This window comes from Anas acuta, chromosome 5 (genome assembly GCF_963932015.1).
Source record: "Anas acuta chromosome 5, bAnaAcu1.1, whole genome shotgun sequence".
NCBI classification, from domain to species: Eukaryota; Metazoa; Chordata; class Aves; order Anseriformes; family Anatidae; genus Anas; species Anas acuta.
Genome location: NC_088983.1, coordinates 32238347 through 32259798, shown reverse-complemented (window position 1 = coordinate 32259798; position 21452 = coordinate 32238347). Strand labels below are relative to the sequence as shown.

Genomic DNA, 21452 nt, shown 5'->3' with positions numbered 1-21452 from the left:
CCACCCATGCACTTTCTGTGTCAAAAGCAAACGTGGCCACAGGGAGGTCCCCAGGGACCATCGTCTGCTCTCACCATCCCCACGGGGGCCCATGGGGCGCTGGGGACAGCAACCAGGTGACGCCACATGGACTCCTCAACCGATGGCCTTTGGTTTCTGGTCCGAGGTCTTTATTTGCTGGGGGGGGGGGCAGCCGTCGTTGTCACACCTCTCAGAACACCCCAAACCAACCCGCTGGGCACTGCAGTGACACGCTATGTCGGTTATCCTAAAGGCAGTGAGGGGGTCCCCACCCAGCCGGGGCAGCCCACCTCCAGGTCGCACGGCGTCACCCTGGGGACAGGACAGATGCACGTCCCCACATTTCGGCAGAGCCCTGGCCTTGGGAGAAGCGGGGCATTGGCACGACGGGGTTTGGGCTGGGACGGGGCTGGCGGGACCCCGCATGCTGAGGACTCCGCGACGGCAGCGGCCGTGGGGTTACATCCATGTACAAAGCTCAGCGGCCACCTCCTCCGTCCTCCCTGGGGTGCACGCGGGCCACCACCGGTGGGACAGGTGCCCCACGCCTTCCCCACATGTCCCTGGGTCGTGCCCCACGCTTTCCCCACAGGTCCCTGGGTCAGGATGTGAGATCGGGGGAGAGGAGGGGAGCTCGGCACAGCTGCTACGGCACAACCTTGACCTCCTCAGGAGAGGGCCTGGATGGGCCAGAAGGGCTTTCTGTCAGCACACTCAAGCCAGCCTGGTCCGAAGTGGCTGGCAAGTTTGGCCCCCTGTTTCTTTTCATTTTGGGCAATAAATGGTCTACAAGCCTATCGAAAGCATCTGGCGTTAGGCCGCCTGCGTGCAAACAAGCTCTGAGGCCTGGGAGGTGGTCAGAAGAGGCACCCAGTCTGATGACAAGCACTGATGCCATTCGGCCAATATTTCAAGGGCTGGGAGGGCTCCTGGCAACCACCCCTCCTGGTCTCATCTCACCTCCAGCTCTCTCTCTGGCTCCCCCAGCGAGTCCCTGAGCCCGGGGTGACTGGAGGAGCTGCAGCCCAGCAGTGCCGTGGGCCTTCGTCAGCGTTGAAGGGCATCACCTGCAAGCACTTCACAGTCTGCACTTCTGTGAGTGGGGAGCAGAGGACCCCCCACCTCTGTCTCCCCTCGGGGCAAAGGAGACAAAGGGGAGGCCCGCCGTGACTTGGCTGAAGTGGTCCCTGAGTGCCAGCTTATCTGGCCGTGCCAATGTTCCTGTACTGGCACATGAGGAGATGCTTAAAGGTTTTCTTGAAGGTGGCATTGCAGAGGGCGTAGCAGGCCGGGTTGATGGTGCTGTTGACATAGCAGAGCCAGTAGCCGATGGACCACACCGTTTCAGGAACGCAGGTCTGGCAGAAGGTGTTAATGAGGACCATGACGTTGTATGGAGTCCAGGTGAGTATGAAGGCCAGCAGGATGGCAAATATGGTCCGGGTGACCTTCTTCTCCCGGGCTGCCATCTGGCGCTTCTTCCGCACCTGGCTCCTGGCGATGCTGGCAAACTTCCTGGCGACGTTGGCCGGGCGGCTGTTGGACAGGGAGTTGTGCTCAGAGGCTCCTCCCTTGGCCGGGACGATCTCGATGGCGGTGACGCACTCGGTCCCCGTCTGCTTGGTGACGATCTTGATCTTGGACCACTTGGAAGTTGGGTTCACCCGGGGGTGGGACGGGCTCTGCCCTTGCCCCACTGGCAAGATTTCCGCTGTGGTCTTGTCTTTTGTGGTCTGGGTCATGCTGACCGTGCTGGACTCGTTGGAGGTCTCCTTCTCCTCCTGGTGGCCAGTGGCCTCTGTCTGTGCCGAGGGCTGGTCGTCCACCTTCCCATTCCTCACCTCCTCCTTCACCTCCACTGCCCTCTTGGGGGAGTTGTTGTTATTCTGTTTGATCAGGGGGGCCTTGAAAAAGCTGAGGGACTTGCCTTTCCTCTCTTTCCTGCTTTCAGGCTTGTGCCTCCTCACCCTGCTCCTGCTGGCCAGGGAGATGTGGATGTACAGCACCGTCATGATGACCACGGGCAGGTAGAAAGCAGCGATGGCCGTGCCGAAGGTCACTGCCGGGTTGGAGAGGAACTGGATGTAGCATTCCCCCTCGGGGACTGTCCTCTTGCCCACAATGAACTGCCAGAACAAGATGGCAGGGGCCCAGAGAATGAAGGACAATATCCACGCAGCCGCAATCATTAGCCCTGCCATCTTGGTGGTCCTCCTGGCCGGGTACGTCAGGGGCTTGGTGACACAGAAGTAGCGGTCAAAGCTGATGATGAGTAAGTTCATGACCGAGGCGTTGCTCACCACGTAGTCCAGGGCCAGCCACAGGTCGCACACCACGGCCCCCAGCGGCCAGTAGCCTTTGATGATGTAGACCGTGTAGAGGTTCATGGAGAAGACCCCGATGATGAGGTCCGCGCAGGCCAGGCTGAAGAGGAAGTAGTTGTTGACGGTCTGGAGCTGGCGGTTCACCTTGATGGACAGCATCACCAGGATGTTGCCCACCACGGTGACGAGGCTGAGCGAGCCGGTGACCGTGGCGATGAAGACCATCTCCACCGTCTTGTAGTTGGTGGGAGGCTGGATGGCCACCTCGGAGCGGTTGCTGAGGGTGACGTTGTCGTAGGTCAGGTTGGCCATCTTCGCCTGCCAGGGCTGCGCAGAGAGGTTGTGCATGGGGTCTGCAAGGGGAGCGGGGACAGAAAGGGAGAACGTTATCACACCTGCGGGTCCGCGTGTCCATCCTGGGGGGCTGTGAGCCCCTCAGGGAGGGCTGCCCACCAGCAGGACACCCCACAAAGCCATGCCACAACCCGCGGTGCTCACCTGTGTCTCTGGCAGCAAGCAGCTCCTTCTGGAAGAGGAAATCTGAGACAGGGAAAACAGCAAGTTACACTTGGCTTCAACCCCGAGATGTCCATACACGTCCTACAGCACGTCGGCCTGGCCTGCCTTCCCCAAAAGCTGTGTGGTTTCAGAGCAGGCGGGGAAAGGGCTGCCATCCCCGCGTAATTTGTCTTGGCTGGGTTCACAGCCCGGCCCTGGAGGGTGTGGGAGATGATGGGCAGAAAGACTGCCTCCACCCAAACCACAATGCTTGCGGGTAATCCTCCAGGGGGATGGCTAAGAGGAGCGTGGCCCTTCAGAAAATCAATGGACCAAAATTGGTAGGAAGGGAGAATTTCGTGGAGGGGGGAGGAGAAGCAAAGGGGCTGGGCAGAGCTTCCCACCCGACCTGCCTCTCACACGCCACCCAGCCCCAAAACTCGCTTTAAGAAAACCCTCCAGGGCTGAAAGAAAGGAAAGGAGGAACATGTTTGTTTTTCTAAGGAAGCCTCGCTTATTGTTACACCGTGCTTCCAGAGCAAATATTCTTTGCCTCCCGTATCTCTCAGAAAGCAGCGATACTTTCTGTGATGATTTTTGCTGAGCCCTGGCCCTGGGGCTGCTGGGGGCAAGGCCAAGAGGAGGTGGCCACCACAGGCCCGACGGAGGCCAGCGGCAGCCCAAGCTGGTGTGTGGCTGGCAAAGCTTTGCCCCTTGCAGCCAGCTGTGGAGGCAGCCCTGGCTCCCAGCACCCCGGCTGTCCTGGAGCTGATTTTGCCAATAACACACGGTTATCCTTGCTGGCTGCTCATGAACACCAAGGGCTGTCAAAACAGAGCAGCACTGGCTTTGCCGCACCATGCACGTGTCCCAGGTGTGCAAATGGATCCAAAATATGTAGGTGAGACAAGTGCAGCTCATCCCACCACACCACACGACTCGCAGGGCATTAGGGAGAGGGCTGCAGAGGCCCCGCTGAAATGTCCTTGGATGCCACCCAGAGGTCAGGTTGAAAATTTCTGGGCTGAAAAAAAGAGGAAACGGGATCCTCGGGATGAAAGACTTCAACCGGTGTTTTGAAAATGAATATTGGCTGTTTTCTGCCATGCCCTGGTCTATCGGGCAGCTTTTCTTTCCCCGCCTGCTGCCCTCTCCACCCCACCACCTCCCCACAGCCAGGCCGTGCATCGTGCCCACAGCTCAGCCGCTCTGGTGGCACTGGGGACAGAAGTCGTGCTATGTGTGTCCACCCTCTCGGTGTCACCTTGCCTTGCTTTGCCTGGTGACACCATGCTCCCCTTCCCCAGCAGCAGCTCCAGCCCTCCCAGGCGGGTTTCCCTCCCCGAGGAGCAGCCCCACTGCTGGCCCCATGGGATGGGGACACCCTTGGGTAGGATGATAGGAAAGGATGCCTTCAGGCTGTCTTCTTCCATGCCCAGCTCTCTCCTCCTGCACCTCCAGCAGCGTGTTCCTCTCCTCCCCACAGTCCTCCTGGTCCCTGTCCCCTCCACACACCACAGCTGGAGAGGAGATGCAGCCCTGGCAAAGCCCAGAGGACATCCTGAGGTGTTTCCTGGGGCCGATGCCCACAGGGCCCGCAGCCCCAGATACTGGCTGGTTTCTGTCCCTGCACACACTGTCCCTTGGCCACAGCGCTCAGCAGATGTTCCCCCAGCCCCGCTTCCACCAGCTGCAGCATCCTCAGCCGCCTGCTCCCTCCCTGGGGCTGCCTGCAGTGAATTTCGCAGCTTTCTCCTCTCCGTGGAGCCACTAAAAAGTATATCCTCGAGGCAGGGAAGCTCGTTCCCTCCCCACACAGCACAGCTGAAGGGATGAGGTGCATCCAAGGCTGCAGGAGAGGTTGGGGCAACCCGCCTTGGGGCGGCCAGGTTTGGCGTGCCATTAACACCGATGCCATGAACCTAAAGGCTGACGGCCCAAAGGACCCAGAGGTTAAAAATGCCACAGGGTTAGGCCCGACGTGACCAACTGGGGATGTGATGTGGGGCTCAGCCCTCAGCAAAAGGGAGAAGGAGGAGGGGAAGGGGAGGGGGTGCTGAATGGCTACCTCTGCTCACTGGGGTGACAGTTTGTGGTGCTAATTGCGTTATCTAATAGCTTCTAACGAGTTTCTGAGTCACGGCAGCAGCTTACATCCAGCAAGGGGCTGTTCTGGTTGGCAGATTCACACCTCTGGAGTGCGTGGAAATCCTGGGGACCCGCCGCAGGCACCCCAGGGATGCGGCGAGATGTGTGGGGAGCGGGTAAAGGAGGGGTCCTGCTGCTGGGGGGTTCCTCGGGGGGCTCTGCCTGGCTGCTCCACACCTGGGGAGCGATGGAGGTGATAAAACAAGTGGGAAAGCAGCCAGAAGCAGAGGGGCCAGCGGGATGTGCTCCTCTGGGACTGCCAGGCTCCTTTTGCCCCTGCATGGTGAGGCTGGGGGGCCACCAAAGTCCCCAAAAATGTCAGGCTGGCAGCAAGCGTGCCTGCCAGAGGACTGGCACAGAGGTCGGGATGCTCTTGGGTCTCTGCGGAGCCCAGGACAGAGCTGAGCTTCTGGCGCCTGCTGCATTAATGCTGCCTGCCTCAGAGAGATGCTCACGCTCTTCTGTAGCCCTGGGCTGGAGCTTCAGCAGGACCCAGCTGCTCGGAGGCGGCGCGGCACAAATAACCCCGGATAACACAGCAGGAAAAGGGCAGGGGAGAGGGGATGGAGGGAGAGGGCAGGAGGGTGGCTGCAACAAGTGGCTGCCCGGATAAGAGGCTTACAGGAGAGACAGGGACCAGGGGGAGAGGGAGCAGCGAGGACAGCTTGGGACCGAAAACAAGGCAATTGCAGTGGAGAAGGGATCCAAGCTGCCCCGTGCTGACCCCATAAGGCATCCATCCCGTCCCATCCCGTCCCATCCCGTCCCAGCAGTCGGATGATCCTGCTGCCCCGCCGAGGAGGTGCTGGGAGGGTTTGGGATCCAGGCGCCGAGCTGCCGCTCGAGATTTGCCCTGTGACCCGGCCACGGGACATTGTGTTTGCACAAAATGATGTTTTCGGCCCTTGGTGTTGCACAACCAAAACTTTTGAGTTTCCCACAGGCCAATCGGCCCCGCTCTGCTGGACCCAAACCAACTCGCCATTAACCCTTAATGCTGCGGGTGGTAGCCGGCTCCCACCCTGCCCGTCACAAAGCACCTCAGCAATTTCTGTGCCTGCCCCCGAGCCCAGCACCCTTCTCCTCACAGTGCCCAAAGCTTGGTGCCACCCGGTGCCACCATGGCCTGGCTTGGGCAGGGCAAATGCCTGTGGCTGTGGTGCCTTGCAAGCTGCGAGGAGCTGTAAAACACATTCAGAATATAGTGGTAATCGAGGGGCTGCTTCTCCGGCTGGGTCTCCTGCATCTGGCTGCTGCACCACTGGCAGGGGCTGCGGCAGAGCCCGCTCAGCGTGGCATTGGGGCAGCCTGCCACGCTTCCAGCACCCTGCCTTTAATGGCCAGGCTCCCCGCTGCCGCTCCTCCCCTCCAGCTGACCCGGGATGGGGCTCCTCTGCCAGGCTCTCGAAGAGGAGCAAACAGCCGCCGCGGCTCCCCGCAGCCCTCCCGGCCCCTCTGAGTCACGGGAGCAGCACGGGGCCGCCGCGGCTCCGCTGGGGCTTTGGTGTGCCTCCAGACCGTGTGCTGGCTTGAAGAGGCCTCGGCGTGGCTCAGGGCTGAGCATCCCCACCGCTGGTCCTGGCACGGCTGTGGGGCTAACACAGGCTGAGCAGCGGGGATGAAGAGGGGAGGGAGGTGGATGGGAATGGCTCAGTTCAGACTTCCACTGCCTCGCTGCCCCGGCGCCCACCTTGCAGCTTCCTGAGCTGGCGTTAGAGCCAGCCCGGGGAGGATGCTGAAATGCAAAGCAACTCTACCCCCTCAGATCACCTGGGAACAAGAGGGGCATATCCCCGTGCCAAACCCAGCAGCGACCAGCCAAGGACAGAGCCTGCCTCTCTGGTAAATGCCCCGCTGAGTGCCAAGGGGCAGTTTGTGCAGGTGAAGGGCTGGCTGTGTGTGCACGCACGTGGAACGACGAGCTGTGTTTGTGCAGCGAGCAGCAGCCCCTTGCAAACAGCCTCCATTTCCCTCTCCTCCTGCTGCTGCTCTCCCCGCTGCCGCTGGCTGTGCCCACCGGCCCCGCTGCGGCTGCGTCCCAGCACAGCGGGGGAAGAGGGGCTCCAAAGCCAAGCTGTGCTGGGCACCTCTCTCACCACATCCATCCCTGCTTCTGGCTGCGTTTTGCTGGGGAGACGTCTGTCATGTTCGTTACAAGAAAAAAAAAACAACGACAACAACAAGCACGACCATGTCAGGAGCTGGTATCAATAGGCTCCTCTTGGGGATAGTTTGAAGAGAAAAGCCATACTTCTTCTGCAAACTCAGAGTAATTGGATCGCAGCATTAATTAATCATTTCAGTTCATTTCTCTTCGATGAAAGAAACCAGACTGACCTGCGGCGACGGGCATGCCCCTCACGTGGGGGAACAAGCCACGTTTGCTGGACGCCTTCCTGCATCTCCAGCCCACCCTGCCCGCCGGCCTCCAGCCTGGCCAAGTGAGCATCAGGGACGTGTCCCTAATTTTTAGCCTGTCCGTGAGGGTGAAGCCAGCCGCTCAGCTCCCCTGGGAGCATGTCCTGGGGTGCGTAACGGGACCTAGCCCGGGCTATGGGCGCTCCGAGCACACGAGGCCAGGCGTTAGGAAGCAGGCGGCGGTGCCCCGAGGTGGTGACAGCTCCACGCGTCCCGCTGCTACCTGTGCTTTCAGCACAAGCACTGCCACCGGGGATGTTTCACCGGAGGCCTGGGCCCTGGCTCGCTGGCTTCTTGTGTGTTTTGCTAGCACCAGGCTCAAGGAGCCGGGTGCCAGCCCCTGCTCACCCTGCCAGCAGCGCGGGGGAACCCGGCCGCCCTCCGAGGTCACCCCGGGTGCCCGGGGCGAAGCAGGGCTCCTCCATGCGCTGACACCCACAGCCCAGCTCCTCAGGACGAGGCAGGACGGCTCTTTCCCAGCTGGGGAAGTGCCCCTCCAGCCCCTCCAGCCGCGGTGTCTGCAATGACCAGACGGCAAACCCGGCTGTGGCACAGTCGGAGGGGCTTACAGAGGGAGAGAGAGGAGAAGCCGGCGCTGCTTCGGCTTGAAGGAGTGCCAAGAACCGGCCCCCTGGTCTGAAGCCAAAGGCACGATTTTGGCAAGGAGCAGGGTGGGGCTGCGCGACCCCCGCCAGCCGGGATGTCAGCGGGATGGGGACAGGGGGCAGCCCGGGATGGGGAGGAAGGGGGCGAGCGCTGCCCCTCGCTGCTGCGGGACGGGACAAGAGGGACGGGACAGGACGGGACAGCCAGAGGGGTGTCCAGAGGGGCAGGGGGCTGCGTGGCCGAGGAAAGTTATCAGCGAGCCCCCCCGACCCCCTCCCCTTGTGCGCCATCCCCGGGGGTGCGCGCCTCGGGAGCACGCCCCCCTCCACCCCCCCACCTCCTCGGGGTGCCCCCCGGTCCGGGGGTGCCCCCTGCCCCCCGCCACTCACCGGGCAGCCCCCAGGGCTCTCCGCCGCCCGGCGCCGAGCGGTTGTCAGCGGCCATCCCGCAGCGCCGAGCTCGCCGCCGCCCCGTCGGGGGCTCCGGTGCTCATGGCCCCGGCCGGCTCCTCCCGGCTCCCGGCTGCCGGCGGCGCCGTGCGGAGGGCGGGGAGGGGCGTGGGGAAGAGGAGGAGGAGGAGGAGGAGGATGAGGATGAGGAGGAGGAGGGGGAGGACCCGGCTCTGCCGGCTCGGCCCGGTGCCCCCCCCATCTCCCCAGCATCACCCCCACGTCGGGGGGAGGCTTGGAGCAACGAGGGGAGGGGGCGACCGCGGCGTCACGGTGCCGCTGCCAATCCCCTCGCTGCTGCCTCCCTCCCGGAATAAAATAAATTATAAAAAAATCTGCTAAATCTGCTGCCCCCCCCCTTTTTTTTTTTACCCTCCCCACCCTCCGGCGCCGCCCCGGCAGCACCGCGGACAGCGCCCGAGGCTCGCCCCGCACGGAGCCCCCCGGGGGCTCCCAGCCAAAGCCCCCCCGGCTCCTGCCCCGGCCCCTCTCACGGCTCCTGCCCCCCGAGAGCCGCCTCTCAGGGCAGTGCCCCCCTCCCGGGCCAGAGATGTGCCCCTCCGCTGGGTTTTGGCCTCTCCAAGCCAAATGCCCAGCCCCAAATGGTGTAAGGAGAACTGCCGCGCCCCGGGAGGACTCAGCCAAGCGAGGAGATGTCTGCCTGGAAGACAATCTGATTGCACCGGGGCTGGCTGCTTTGATTGGGCTCTTGTTTGAAACCGCAGCTCCCCTCGGGTAGACAAAAGGCTGTAATGAGCAGCGAGGAGCCTTCCTCCAAAGCTGATCAGTCGTGGAGACAAAAGCGCGTAACCAAATTAAGAACAAAACTTTTCAACTTCTAGCTCTTCTCCCAGCGCTATTCCCTCTCACTGGGCAGAAGTGGAGCCTCTGAAGGCCCAGGCTCACGTTCTGGTGAGAAATCGTGGTTGCTTCTCTCTCCTCGAAACACTCGCACATCTCTGCCTCATCCCTTTATTTCCATCCTCTGGTTTTGGACGGCTTCTCCGTTTTTTTCTTGGCCGTGCCCCGAGCTTCGCTCTGCCTGACAGCCCATCAGCAATCCCCGCGCTCCCACCACCAGTTGGCGAGCCTCCACCGGGCTCTGCCCCAAACCGTGCCCTCAGCCCAAGCCACATCTGCCTAGAGGCAGGCAAAATCCCTTCTCTCCCCCTGTACAGATGCTCTCAGACACACAGCCTCGCTCCCCATCCTTCCACGGGGGCTCTCCCTTGCCCCGCACGGATCCTCTCATGCTCCCGGCTGCCTCCCGCAGCGCAGCGCGAGCCCAGCCCCTGCCCTCCAGCAGCCACGCTCCCGTGACCCCGGCAGACCCATCCTGACATCTTCAATATTCATAAAAGTCAACCCCAGTCTAAGGAAAACGTGGCTGCTGATGAAAGTATTTACATTGCAAATGGCTTTTAATAACCCTCCGGTAGTCAGCTCGCTGATAAATGCTAATCTGCCTATCAGCCCCTAACAAAATATAATAAAAATAATAAAATAAAAATTAAAAAAGAACCCGAAATGGAGAGGCAGAGAGCTGGGAAGCAGGCAGTGACAGTGAGGGGGGCTCAGCCCCAGGCACCCCTGACCAGCTGTGGACTCCTGCTCCTTCTGCAGGTGCAGGATCAGACAATATCTCCACGTTAGGTGCCATCTCACACAATTTTAGCCCTCTAACACCGGGCACAGCCCCTTGCTTGAGCCCATCCAAACCACTTTCGGGGCGGCCCAGAGAGCATACGCACCTCGGGAGAGTTAAACCCGGCAGCCTGCCTCCCATCCCGGTGCGCTGCCATCCCTCCAGTCAATAATCATCTGCTTTTTGTGTTTTAAAAGATCGCTGCTGCTATTTTAAGGTTGCACTCAATTTTGTCACATTCGCCATATAAGCACGACTTGGAATATTTCAATATAATTGTTGTGTTGCAGTCCCCATTCTTGCAACTCTTATTTGCTTTCTGGGTAATGGAAGGGGTAAAGTGCTTCTGAATCACTTCTTTTATACCTATTATTTAAAAAAAAAAAGGGGGGGGGGGAGTGGAAATGCAGCTTGGAGCTGCTTCCCCTTGTATCGTATCACCAGGCTGCGGCAATGCCCTGCGCAGAGGCTGGGAGCCCAGGCAGGTCCTGAGCCACAGCTCAGGTTTGGGCAGCGTGACAGAGCCCAGCTTGTGCCACGCACACAGCCTAACAGAAGTGTGCTTTTACACGCCCACAGCTTTAAACGTCCCTATTAAAACCCAGGCTCCCCTCAATTCGGAGCAATCGCCAGCGCTGCAGGGGTGCGGAGTGCTCCATGCGGCTCACCCCAGGCAGCCCAGCTCAGCCCCCGCGTTTGGGCAGGATTTGTGCTGTTTGCCCGGCCCCGAGCCCCATTAATATTAACGCCATCCACGGTCCTGCTCGCAGGGAACGAAACCAAGGGGAGAGCAGCAACCGTGCAGAAACCAGAGCAAGGAAAAAACATCTGGCGATGGCTCGGCTGACGAGAAGGTCAGCGCTATGCTTCTGTTAACGCGTGCCTCCGGGCAGTGCTGCTTCATTGCCATCACGTTCAGTGTGGATTTAATGGATGAAAGTCCCCCAAAACCAGCCTGTGCTGCTCCTGGGGGACGCCCCCCAAAGCATCCTTCTCTGCAGCCCGGCCCCTCCGCAGCTGGGGGCCAGGCCACTGCTCCTTCGTCCCCATCTCAGGGCTGTGAACGTGCCTGCAAGGACACATGCAGGACTCACACCTCGGGGATGTGCTGACACACAGCTCCTCACCCCTGCTCGCCAGCAGCCACCCCCCTGCCATCTCCCCCCTTGCGCCTCTCACTTTTATTTCTGGCCACATCCCCACACCCTCCACACATCCTGATTCTGCCGCTCTTCCCCTCCCCAAACACTTCAAATCTTCTCCTAAACTTCCCAGCCCCCGAGGAGCAGCAGGTCTGGGGTCCCCCCGCGTTGCAGGGACCTGGCCAAAGGCTCCAGGCAGAGCCGGGGGCAGAGGAGACTCAGGGCTGCAGCAGGAGAGAGCTCTGTTCCCTGCCAGCCAGGCTAATAACCTTGTATTAAATTACAGGCCCGGGCTTGTGGTTTGTTTATTTTTATTTTTTTTATAAGCTGTCTGTTTAGATTTATCAGCATAATTCCTGATAGTGCCTTGTCGGGGATCATTACGATAATCTCAGCGCGGTGCCTGCCGGGGAGGCGAGCAGGGGGTGCTGGGGAGCAGGGGACGGGGGGCAGGAGCTGCCTGCAGCCCTGGGGGGGCTGTGGGACCCCGGTGAGGGGCAGGCACACAGGACCCCAACCCCTACACGGGGACCCAGCTGCAGGGCTGCCACCGCCAGGGCAGCTCCAGCTGGGCTGGTCTCCATCCATCCTTCCCCATCCCTCCAAAAATTTTACTGGGAGGAAGAGAAATCTTGAGAGAGGGGGAGAGGGCATGCAGAGAAACCCAGAGGACGCGGTGAAGTTGGAAATTAGAAGGCTCTGTTTTGGCATCAATCCCTCACCTCCCCTTAATTCCCTGTAATTGCACCATTTGTTTGAATAAAGCTCCTCGGAGCAGAGCGCAGAAGAGGAGGAGAAAGGCAGGAGGCCCCCGGCCCAGCCAGGCGTCCCCAGCCCCCCGCAGAGCTCCGTCTGTCCTTCCAGCTCACGCGTGCGAATACACACGTGCAGCCTTCCTCCTCTTCCTCATCCTCCCTGCAGCAGCAGCCAGAACAGCTCCTGCCCTGCCCATGCCAGCAATTCTCCTGCACCAAGACCTTCGCCTGGGACACGTCCCCTCGCCCTCCAGCAAGGCTGCAGACCCCCGGGCTCATGAGAGCCCCCCCCCCCAGCCCTGGGAGAAGGGGAAAAGCAAGCGGGGAAAGAGCTGGAATGTGAAGTGCTTTGAGCATCACCCCAGCAGGGGAGAGCAAAACCAACACCAGGAAAATTTCCCTCCTGAAAGGGAAGGGAAGGCTGTGTAGGCAGAAACTGGATAATATGTTATCAGCCCCATTAAAAGGAACCAGGTAGAAAGGCCTTCCCCAGGGGAGAGCTAATTTATTCTCTGGTTTATTATACCTCCCAACAAGAGTCTCAAATCTCTCCAGAGAGGGGAAAAAAGCACACCGCTGCTGCAAAACCACTTGCAGAGGGACTGCTCGCAGAGGGTCGGTGCTGCAGGGCAGAGAAGCAGCCCCGTGCTGGCACACAGCCCCATGCCTGCGACATGGGATGAGGTTGGGCTGCTCTCCTGGCCTGTCCAGGACCAGAGGGGCAGCCCAAACTCCCCCCTGCTGTGGCGTGTGCAGGACACGAGCTGGGCTCTGCTCTCCTCCGGGCAGCTGTGAAGCTGTGCGGCCCCAGGCGTCCTCTCGGGGTGGCTGGGCAGGATCCAAGCCCCGGCGGGTGTCATCTCCAGCCTGTCCCGTTCCCGTCAAGCCCATTAGCTGCGTGGGAGGCAGAGCTCCTAGGAAGAAAAACTCATTCGAGCTGATGAGCATAAGATAAATAACTGTCCAGAGGGGGTGAAAAAACAAGCAGGAGGAGGGCGCTGGAGAAAGGCCCCTGGTGGGAGGTGAGAGCCAGCAGACAGGGGCTGGGATGGGGCAAGGAAAGCAGGGAGAAGCCCCTGGGGCCAGAGGTGCCCTGTGCTGCTGGCCCCGCAGAAAGAAGCCACAGGAATCCCAAGGGGGAGCGGGGACACCCCACCGAGGCCCATTTGTGTCCCTTTAGCGTGCCACTGGGGCGTTAGACAGGGTGTTCCCCAAGCTTCATTTCCCCGAGTAGCCCCGAGGCAGTGAGCACCCTCAGGTGATGCTCGTCCTCCTGTCACATCAGGACCACAGCCACACTGTCCCCAGCCCCGTCTTGCTGCCACGACCTACATTCAGCATCCCCAAACACACAGCCACGCACTTAGCTGCATTAAACCCACCGAGGGCCACACGGGGCTAATTTCTGATCAGGCTGTCACGCCGTATCATGTCAAATACCTTACAGGAGCCTAAGCGTATTATGCCGACGCAGCTACCTTTGTCAACCAAAGCTGAAATCTCTTCACAAAAACAATACCGGCTTTATCCTTCTTCAGCACCTCTGGGGCAAAGCCGTCTTGGGGGCTTCTCCCAGGTCACAGCACCCCAAAAGCTGCCCAAGCCCCCTGCCTGCATCCCCCTGCCCCGAGGGTCCTGCTCATCACCCCTGCAGCCCAAAATCTGCTGGTCTGGGGCTGAGCTCGGAGCCCCACAGCAGTGCAGCAGGACCAGCCTCGCTTCCTCCTTAAATGATTGCTTTAATTAGCACTCGGGCTGATGTAGGTGATTAGTTCCACGGGAACTTTTGCAGCGGGCAGACAGAGCAGCGGCAGCCCTGCGCTGCTTTAGCATTTACATGCCTTAATGCCAGCCTCCCTGCCAGCTGCCAGTCCATCTTCATTAATCCACACGAGCCTTTCCTGAGCCTGTCTGGGGCTGAAGTGCCTCAAAAATAAATAATTGCCAATTACAGGTGCCCTGCGATGTGGTGGCAGGGCCCTGCTCTGCTGGAGCCAACCCGCAGCCAGAGCCAGCCCCTGATGCTATCAGGGCGTTGCTGGGTTATTGGGCTGGGAGCAGAGGGAGGGCACTCTGAGCTAGGATGGTATCAGGGTTCCAGCACTAAACCCCAGGAAAGGCCGTGACACCAGGTGCTTTCTCCCTTTCCCCAGTTTACTCACAGCAGAGCACCCACTGTGACCAGCTCTGGGCTCCTGCTTTCTTCCTGCCATAACAGTGCTGGATCCATGGCACCACATGGGTGTGAACAGTGCCCGAGCCTAAGGTGTAGAAAGAAGTAAGCCCCAAGCACCACGAAATCCCAAGGTTTTGCACAAGCTCGCACGCTGCCTCTGTAAAGCTGGATGGAGGCAGGAGCTCAGTGGGCAAGCACAGAGAGCCAGAGGGACTCAGGTGCCTCCTGAGCTTGGGAAGGGCAGGGGCTTCGGTGTCCATCTCCACCAGCCAAGCTGGAGCAAGGACAGAAAGAGAAACCTCAGAGGCTCCAAAAAAACCCACCTGTCAGCCCGGAGGAGGAAGGGGCACCACAGTTAACGGGCTGGGGATGGGCTGAGGGTGTCAGCTGGAAAGGAGAGGCCGTCCCCCCCCACGTACTGAGCACCGCCCCGGGCTGGCAGCAGCGTGACATTTGTGTGCTGCACACCAAGATCCCAATTAGAGGCGGATGGCTCACATGCTGCACGCTTTAATTAATTTGCCTTTTCCTGTTGGTGAATGACTTCTCTGACAGATTGGGACCAGCTACTCCCTGGTGAACTGCTCGTCCTTGGCCCCAGCAGCAGGGGGAGAGGACAACCCCAGGCCTTGGCCTGGGAAAGGCTGGCAGCAGCACAAGTCCACTCCTTGGCTTTGGAAAAGGCCCCAGGGGCCACCCACAGCCCTGTCGCTGGCCTATGTGGATGAGACAAGCTGTGATGAGCAACCACATCCCCTGACGTGTGCGAAAAGGGACAAAAACAGCCACTGACACTGGTGACACCAAGTCTCTGTGCACTCAGCTGTGCCCTGGCCCCTGCCCTCTTGCTCCGTCCTGTCTGTCCTGCGGAGCTGGGGTCCCCACACCATGTGTCTGCAGGGTCACCCCGTGGTGGCCCCGAGGCCAGCACTGGTTGGTGCAAGGTGGGACTTCAGTGGATATGCTTGGAGACAGAGCAGGAGGCCAGCAAAGGAGAGAGGACAGAAAAGCCAGGACTTACAGGACAGATGTGCCTCACCGTTTCACTGCACTGCCTGCAGGGCTTTGGCAACCCCATGTTCGGACCCAAGGGTCTCTCCTTGCCACCAGCTGCTTAGGAGGCAAGCCTGGTGTGCTGGAGCCTGCATCTACTGCAGGCAGCTCCACCCATTGCTTCCTCCCACCGGCCCAGGCTTCTGGCACCTTCTCTCTTCCCACCTGACCTAAGTGATCTCGTGTCCTCAGCTGTCCCCCTCCTCTCAGCTCATCAGGGCATTTGGAGAACCCTGGCTCCTCCCAAACCTGGCCAACCCACCAGTAACCTCTTTCCACACCCAGATCTAGCTCTTATTTTTGACTCGAATTCCCACCTCAAGCAGTTTCCATTTCCAGGACTTTACCTCTCACCCTGAGGTGACTCAGTTTCTTTAGTAGCCTCTTGCGAGGGGCTTTATCAAAAGCCTTTTGAAAGCTAAATAAAATTCTCCGCACTGCATTTCTCCCAGGATTTTGTTAGCACACTTAAAGGCTCCTGACAAGCTAAGGCTGACGAAAGCTTTTGGTTTTTAAGATTATTTCCTGCTCCTAAGCAGCAAAGCTCTCATTTTGCTTCCTAAATTGGGCCAGCAAACGTGCGTGGCTCCGGCTTCCTCAGGCAGCTCGTGTTGAATTTCCACCTCACTCCTGGCAGGGCATTTGCCTCCGTGCTGCGTTACCACATCGCAGCGAACAGATAAGCTGTGTTTTTTGGGAAGGAGCCCCTGTGCTGCTGCTGCGCTTGCCCTGGAGGTGGGCAGCCCCCCAGGCCTGTCCCACACAGGGCTCTGTGCCCACCACGTCAGCTCAGGGGTGTTTGTAGGCCCACGTGCGGAGGTCAACCCAGCCCTGCCCAAACCAACCACCAAAAAGCCTCTTGGGCTAAAACGTGGCAGCTTGAGGCAAGGCAGAGGAGCTGAGCTTGGCATGTTTTAGGGCTGAACTCAAACTGTGTCCTCTGTATAAAAGCCCACCTGCTGGTCTTGTGCCCCCGGCAGGACATCTACCAAGCACATCCAAGGCAGCATCTGAAGAGTGAGCCCACCCACACCCACTCCTGCTCAGAGCTCGTTGAAGTCAGGCTACAGCTGTCATCAGTCTCTGGCCCAAAGCTACAAAGCAGGTTTAGGAGAAGCATCAAAGCCTCCATCTGAGGCCTCCACCAGCCTTACCTCATCCAGAAGGGCCTTCCCTGCACCCTGCAAGCCTCAAACCAAAAGCTGCTCAGGAGGCTCAGTGATGTCCCCAGGCTGACACCAAGCAGTGGCTGCAGTTGTCTCGTGCTCCCACTGGAGTTCACTGCAGCTCTGCCACCATCTCAACACGGACAGGTCTTGACCAAGTGGAAGCCCTCAGCCGAGCAGGCTGCAGGCCCTGGTGGAGCTGTGGCACAGCAGCTTGGCCAGCGTGCCCAGCCCTGGTGCACACCAGGCCTTTGAGAGCCTGCCAGCGCTACAGCAAGGCCTCCCAAAAGACCTTTCCCCAACCGCGATGGAAATTTTTCTGTAGGTAGCTTGGCTCTGGCTGTGGAAATGGACATCTGTAAGCGCTCTGCAGCGCATCTACTGAGAACGGGCCTAAAGACTCTTCCAGGAATCATGCCGGGAGCGGGAACAGGAGATGCCAGGATGAGCTGAAGCAGAAGCAGTTTTTTCCAGGCTCTGTTTTTCTTTGTTTTCAAGCAGAGCAGTAAACAGTTCCGCCTAGACCTGCACCACCCTGTCTGCACAGGGCTTCAGCTGAGACAGTTCCTCTGGCTCCCCGTGTCAGCACATCCTCAGGCCAACCTACACTGAGGCAATACAGGGACGCATGAAACCTTGCTCACCGCACAAGGGAATCCCGTTTTTCAGGCTGCTCTCTTGTCAGATCAGGGATGTGGTTGGCTCAGGGCAGGTTTTAGAGCCTCATTAACACTCTGCAATGAGGCCTGGCAGCAGCTGATTTGATTTAAGGTTCATTTCCAGGCTGTGATTTAAGAGAAGATTTGCTTAATGTTCTCTAACAGACTCTTCTGACTGGGAGCCTGAGTGCTGCCTAATGACAGCCTTATTTATCGTAATGTCTTTGCAGTACAGAGTCTACAGAAGCAGGGCAGGAGCGCAGCAGCTGCTGGCAGGTGCTCAGATGGCAGGGGAAGCATCCCTCAGCACAGAAAGTGGTAACAGGCACTGGGGCATGCATTCCTTTATCCAGGACAGCCAGACATTGCATCTCCTTTCTGCTTTAAGAGGTCAGCAAGACAGACGGTGCTGCATCTTTACATTCCTTTCTGAGCAGGATGGGAGAAATACTCTCCCCTCTCTCCCTGCTGCAATACTTGAATGATGGGAAATGCGGGAGTGCCTGCTCATCTCCATACTGGTTAAAAGGCAATTTGCAATCAAGACTCTCAACTGCTCCTCTGTTTTCCCATTGTGAGCCTCCAACTCAAAGGCTGAGCCTGTTGTCCTCCTGGGAAGGGGATGATCATCATTTGATGTTTGTAAGCTACCTCAAGCTTCTGAGCTGGATGTAGCTACCCCGAGGCCGATCACACAGACATCCATCACACAAATGAAGACAGCAGGTCAAGCAAGGGTTTGTCATATTTTAATGACATTGATCTTTGGTGTTTCCCTCGTTAGCACTCACGCTCTCCCCGTCCTTCCTCCACAAACCTACTAGGGATGGAGAGTTACAAACGAAAAGGAAAATCACATTTGAGACTAAAAACAAAATATCAGAGCCTTGATTTCTCCACTAGAAACTACATGTACAAGGTCAAGATTTCACATGCAACACCTTACATCACAGACCCATACCTCACACCCTGGCCTGGAGCTGAAAGACATTTCCTGCCCCCTGCCAAGGAGGTGCAGCTCAGTCCTGGCACCGTGAAACCACTGGGATGGCTCATTCACGTTTATGTTGGCACAGCTTAGGATATCCTTGTGTGAACTGCATCCCGACTAGAGAGCAGTAGCCCCTGTCCCTCTACCCATTCATATAGCAGCTCTGCTTAGGTTCCTGCCAAGTACTAAACTAATTCTAAAAAGGAAGGATCCCCTCTTGCGAGCAGTTCCTGAGCCATGCAGGTTTTGACAAAGCCCAGCTCCTCCCAGAAAAGACCACAACGCAGGCAGGAAGGGTCCCAGAACACCATGCTCTGAGGGGTAGCAGTGCTGAGCCATGGAGCAGGACTGTGGCCTGGAAGACTCCTCCACTCCAGCAACAGGGCTGGAGCATCACGCCCAGGTTTGCCCAGGAGGACCTCCAGTCTCCAGAAGGATGCTGCAGGCCCGTTTCCCTTTCTTCACTCTACTGATCAGCCCCTGGGCATAAAAGGGCAGGAAAGAGGAAAAGACAGGAAAGGAAAGAAAAGGAAAGAAGCTTTACAAAGGATGACACTGACCAAATTGCAGGATTAGGGCTGAGCTCAGGGGATCCCACAGGACTTCAAAATCTGCATGGGGTGCAGCCGGCATATTTTTTTTTTTTTTTATAATCCTGTTAAACTATTCAGCAGCGGGAATGTTGGAAGTTAAGGTAGTATGCTTTCTTGCCCATGGCTTTCTTGAAGTTCTTATCCCTTGCCACTCACCCAGGATACAGAAACCCCCTGAACCACCAACGTCCTGTCAGAGCCACAAGTCCCTACTCTTCCAGCTTCTGGCCAGCTGTGAGGTACAGGTCTCTGCTGAGCAGTACAAGGGTAGCACCAACACACAACTCATCTCTACCTGTTCCGCGACTCCCCACTGGTGCTGTCATTACTATAGAAGTTGGTACTGTCAGGAAGATGGTTATTATTAGTTAGGTCACTGTACTCAATTGGTCCCTCAGTGTCCATGGAGGACTGGGCCTGCTCTGGCAGGTCCAGGTCACCGGCGCCTTGTCCTTCACTCCCGCCAGGGGCTGTCCGCGGGCTCAGGCCGTGCTCTGACAGCTGCATAGACTCTGAAAGGATGCGTCCCTCCAGCTCAGCCGCCAGCTGCTGCGAGGTGGACTGCTGTGCTGCTGCTGTGCCCTCAGCCCCTGTGGACTCCGCACCCGTCTGAGAGCTGCGGTGGATGCGGTGACTGACGATGATGTTGTTGCCGAAGCCACCCATGGACGCCATGGTGGTGCTCTGCTCCCGCTGCACCACAGCGGTCATGCCACCTTCTGCCATCAGCCTTTGGATCCTGCTCAGGGCATCCTCCCCACTGGCCCCGTACTCTGGACCTTCACCTGCAAGAGAAAGCAGAAGCAACGTTGGTGCACGCGGCAAACTACAAGACAAAGACAAAGCATGCTGGGTTGCTGAATCACCATGCAGCCGTGCTGGGACAGAAGACAAGATTTGCTCCAGAGGGAGCCCAGTGCTTTATTTCAGTAACTTGCACTGAAGTGCCAAACGAATTCAGCACGCTCTGTCACGAAAATCTTGGCCACTCCCACAGGTATCCCTCACAGACTTGTTTGCCCAGGCCTCGAAGAGGAAGCTTCTATCTAGCCACGTGGGTCAGCCAAAGAGGAGGCAGAGGCGGTGTTCTCACAGCTGTGAGGACAGTCCTGCCACTTCCACAGGGCAGGAAGAAAATAAAGCTCTGTTTGCGTGGCAGTAAACCAAACATTTCACCATGGTTCTCAGATGGGTGGTAACGTGTCTCACCCATCTGAGAGCACCCCAGGCAAGCAACACGAAGGCACTCTCCCCAGTACCACGGAGGACATGGGCAGCCGGCCAAGTGCAGACAGCAGCTACAGAACACAGTCTGTGCCTCCACATCACCTGTGACTGAGGAAAGATCAAGCGTTTAGTCTTCTGCTCTCCTCCACTGGTATCTTTTGAGTACCGCAATGAACAAAGATCTAGGGTCTTTGCCTGCTCTGCCTCTGAGAGTTCCTTCATGGTCAGGCTGTACTGGGCTCTGAGGGAACCACTGTCAGATGCCTTAGTTGCTAAAGATTGCCTTTGAAGAAGAAAATTTCTCAGAAAGATAGCCCATGTAGGAAATTAAATCCCTGTGGCAGGAACATCCAGCCCAGTTCTGTTTCCCAGCATCCTCCTTTTGCTACAGACTTTAACCAGACTGTCTGGGGAAAACAATCTGTAATCATAAACTGCCAGAACCATTCCACAGTGGGATCCTGACTATTCTTATTAAAGAGATAAATCTCACTCCCAGCTCCATGAAGCTATCACAGTGCTGATTAGAGGAGGAGAAAACCATGAGCTCTCCTGGCACCAAGGAAATCAACACAAATGTCAACAAGGCTAGATGGAGGCAGGAGTTAAAACACAATAAAAAGAAAATGCCACATTGACTAGGAAGACAAAGAGTTTGGGACTTGGGATGGAGATCGTGTCTCCAACATGGGATCTGGGGTATTCAACACAGTCTACAGCACGCTGCTGTAGATTTCTTTTTTTTTTTTTTTTTGGAAAAAAATAATGAACATAGTTAAAGCTGTTAACATGCATGCAGCCAGTCACTAACAGCTTATTCCCTTTCTTCTTCAGCTCAGTGCACCAAAATACCACTGGCTTCTTCCACCAGTGTAAGGCTAATCTCATCTTCAAGCAAGTCTGCTGACATACTGCCCTGCTGTAGAAATACCGCGGATATCAAGCACAAGCTTAATTCTCACAAGCAGACTAAGTCCCTTTCTGCTAGCAATGTAGTAAGCCTGCTGTATCAACCATACGTACAGCAGTGACACAGCTCCTTGATTTAGAGCATTAGCGAGACCACAGACACCAGTAACCACACGAGAATTTGGAGCAGAGCCCAGCGGATCGTGCAAGAACGACCTTCTGGGCAGAGCCTGGCCAAAAACTAGTAGAGAAATCCTGTCCAGGACATGGTTGGTGCATGAGCTAGGAACCAGGCTGACCAGCACGAACAAGACTGAGAACAGAGGAGACTATTATAGGACTGGAAACTTGAGCGTGAAAAACATGAATGCCAGAGGATATAGGAGCATTAATCATGAGCAGGAGTAAGTGGAAGGTTTGAGAAGCGTGGTTTTGAATTCAGTCGTCGTTTCCTTCTGAGGGCATAGTCGTAAGCACTTTGTTAACAACCATCTGGCCAGGCCAGAGAGGAAGCTTGAGAGAGCCAAGACGTGCAACCTGGTTTAGAGGCTTGCCAGCCTGCCCTATCTACGCAAGCCCTGGACCAGCAGGTACTGTGCTCCTGACAGATCGCTTGCTCTGAACTGGCCCATACAGAACTGGAGCTGTGAATCAGCAAGGGTCCCTGGACAA

At 57.8% G+C, this 21452-nt stretch overlaps 2 protein-coding genes across 4 annotated transcripts in view; both read right to left on the bottom strand.

The window, feature by feature from the left end:
* Window positions 1-126: 126 nt before the first annotated feature.
* CHRM4 (cholinergic receptor muscarinic 4) lies at window positions 127-8708 on the bottom strand. Its single transcript, XM_068683788.1, has 3 exons — window positions 8405-8708; window positions 2844-2885; window positions 127-2698 (listed from the first exon to the last, which is right to left on the bottom strand). Exons 1-3 carry the CDS (start codon window positions 8457-8459, stop codon window positions 1221-1223), a joined length of 1575 nt encoding a protein of 524 aa, XP_068539889.1. The 5' UTR covers window positions 8460-8708; the 3' UTR covers window positions 127-1220.
* A 9085-nt stretch (window positions 8709-17793) lies between these two features.
* The window catches only part of AMBRA1 (autophagy and beclin 1 regulator 1), a 129455-nt gene continuing 125796 nt past the window's right edge, over window positions 17794-21452 (bottom strand). For all 3 annotated transcript variants that reach the window (XM_068683764.1, XM_068683766.1, XM_068683765.1), the window contains exon 18: window positions 17794-19429. In XM_068683764.1, the coding sequence (XP_068539865.1) occupies window positions 18936-19429 (494 nt within the window). In that variant the 3' untranslated portion in view covers window positions 17794-18935. The remainder of the gene's footprint in view (window positions 19430-21452) is intronic.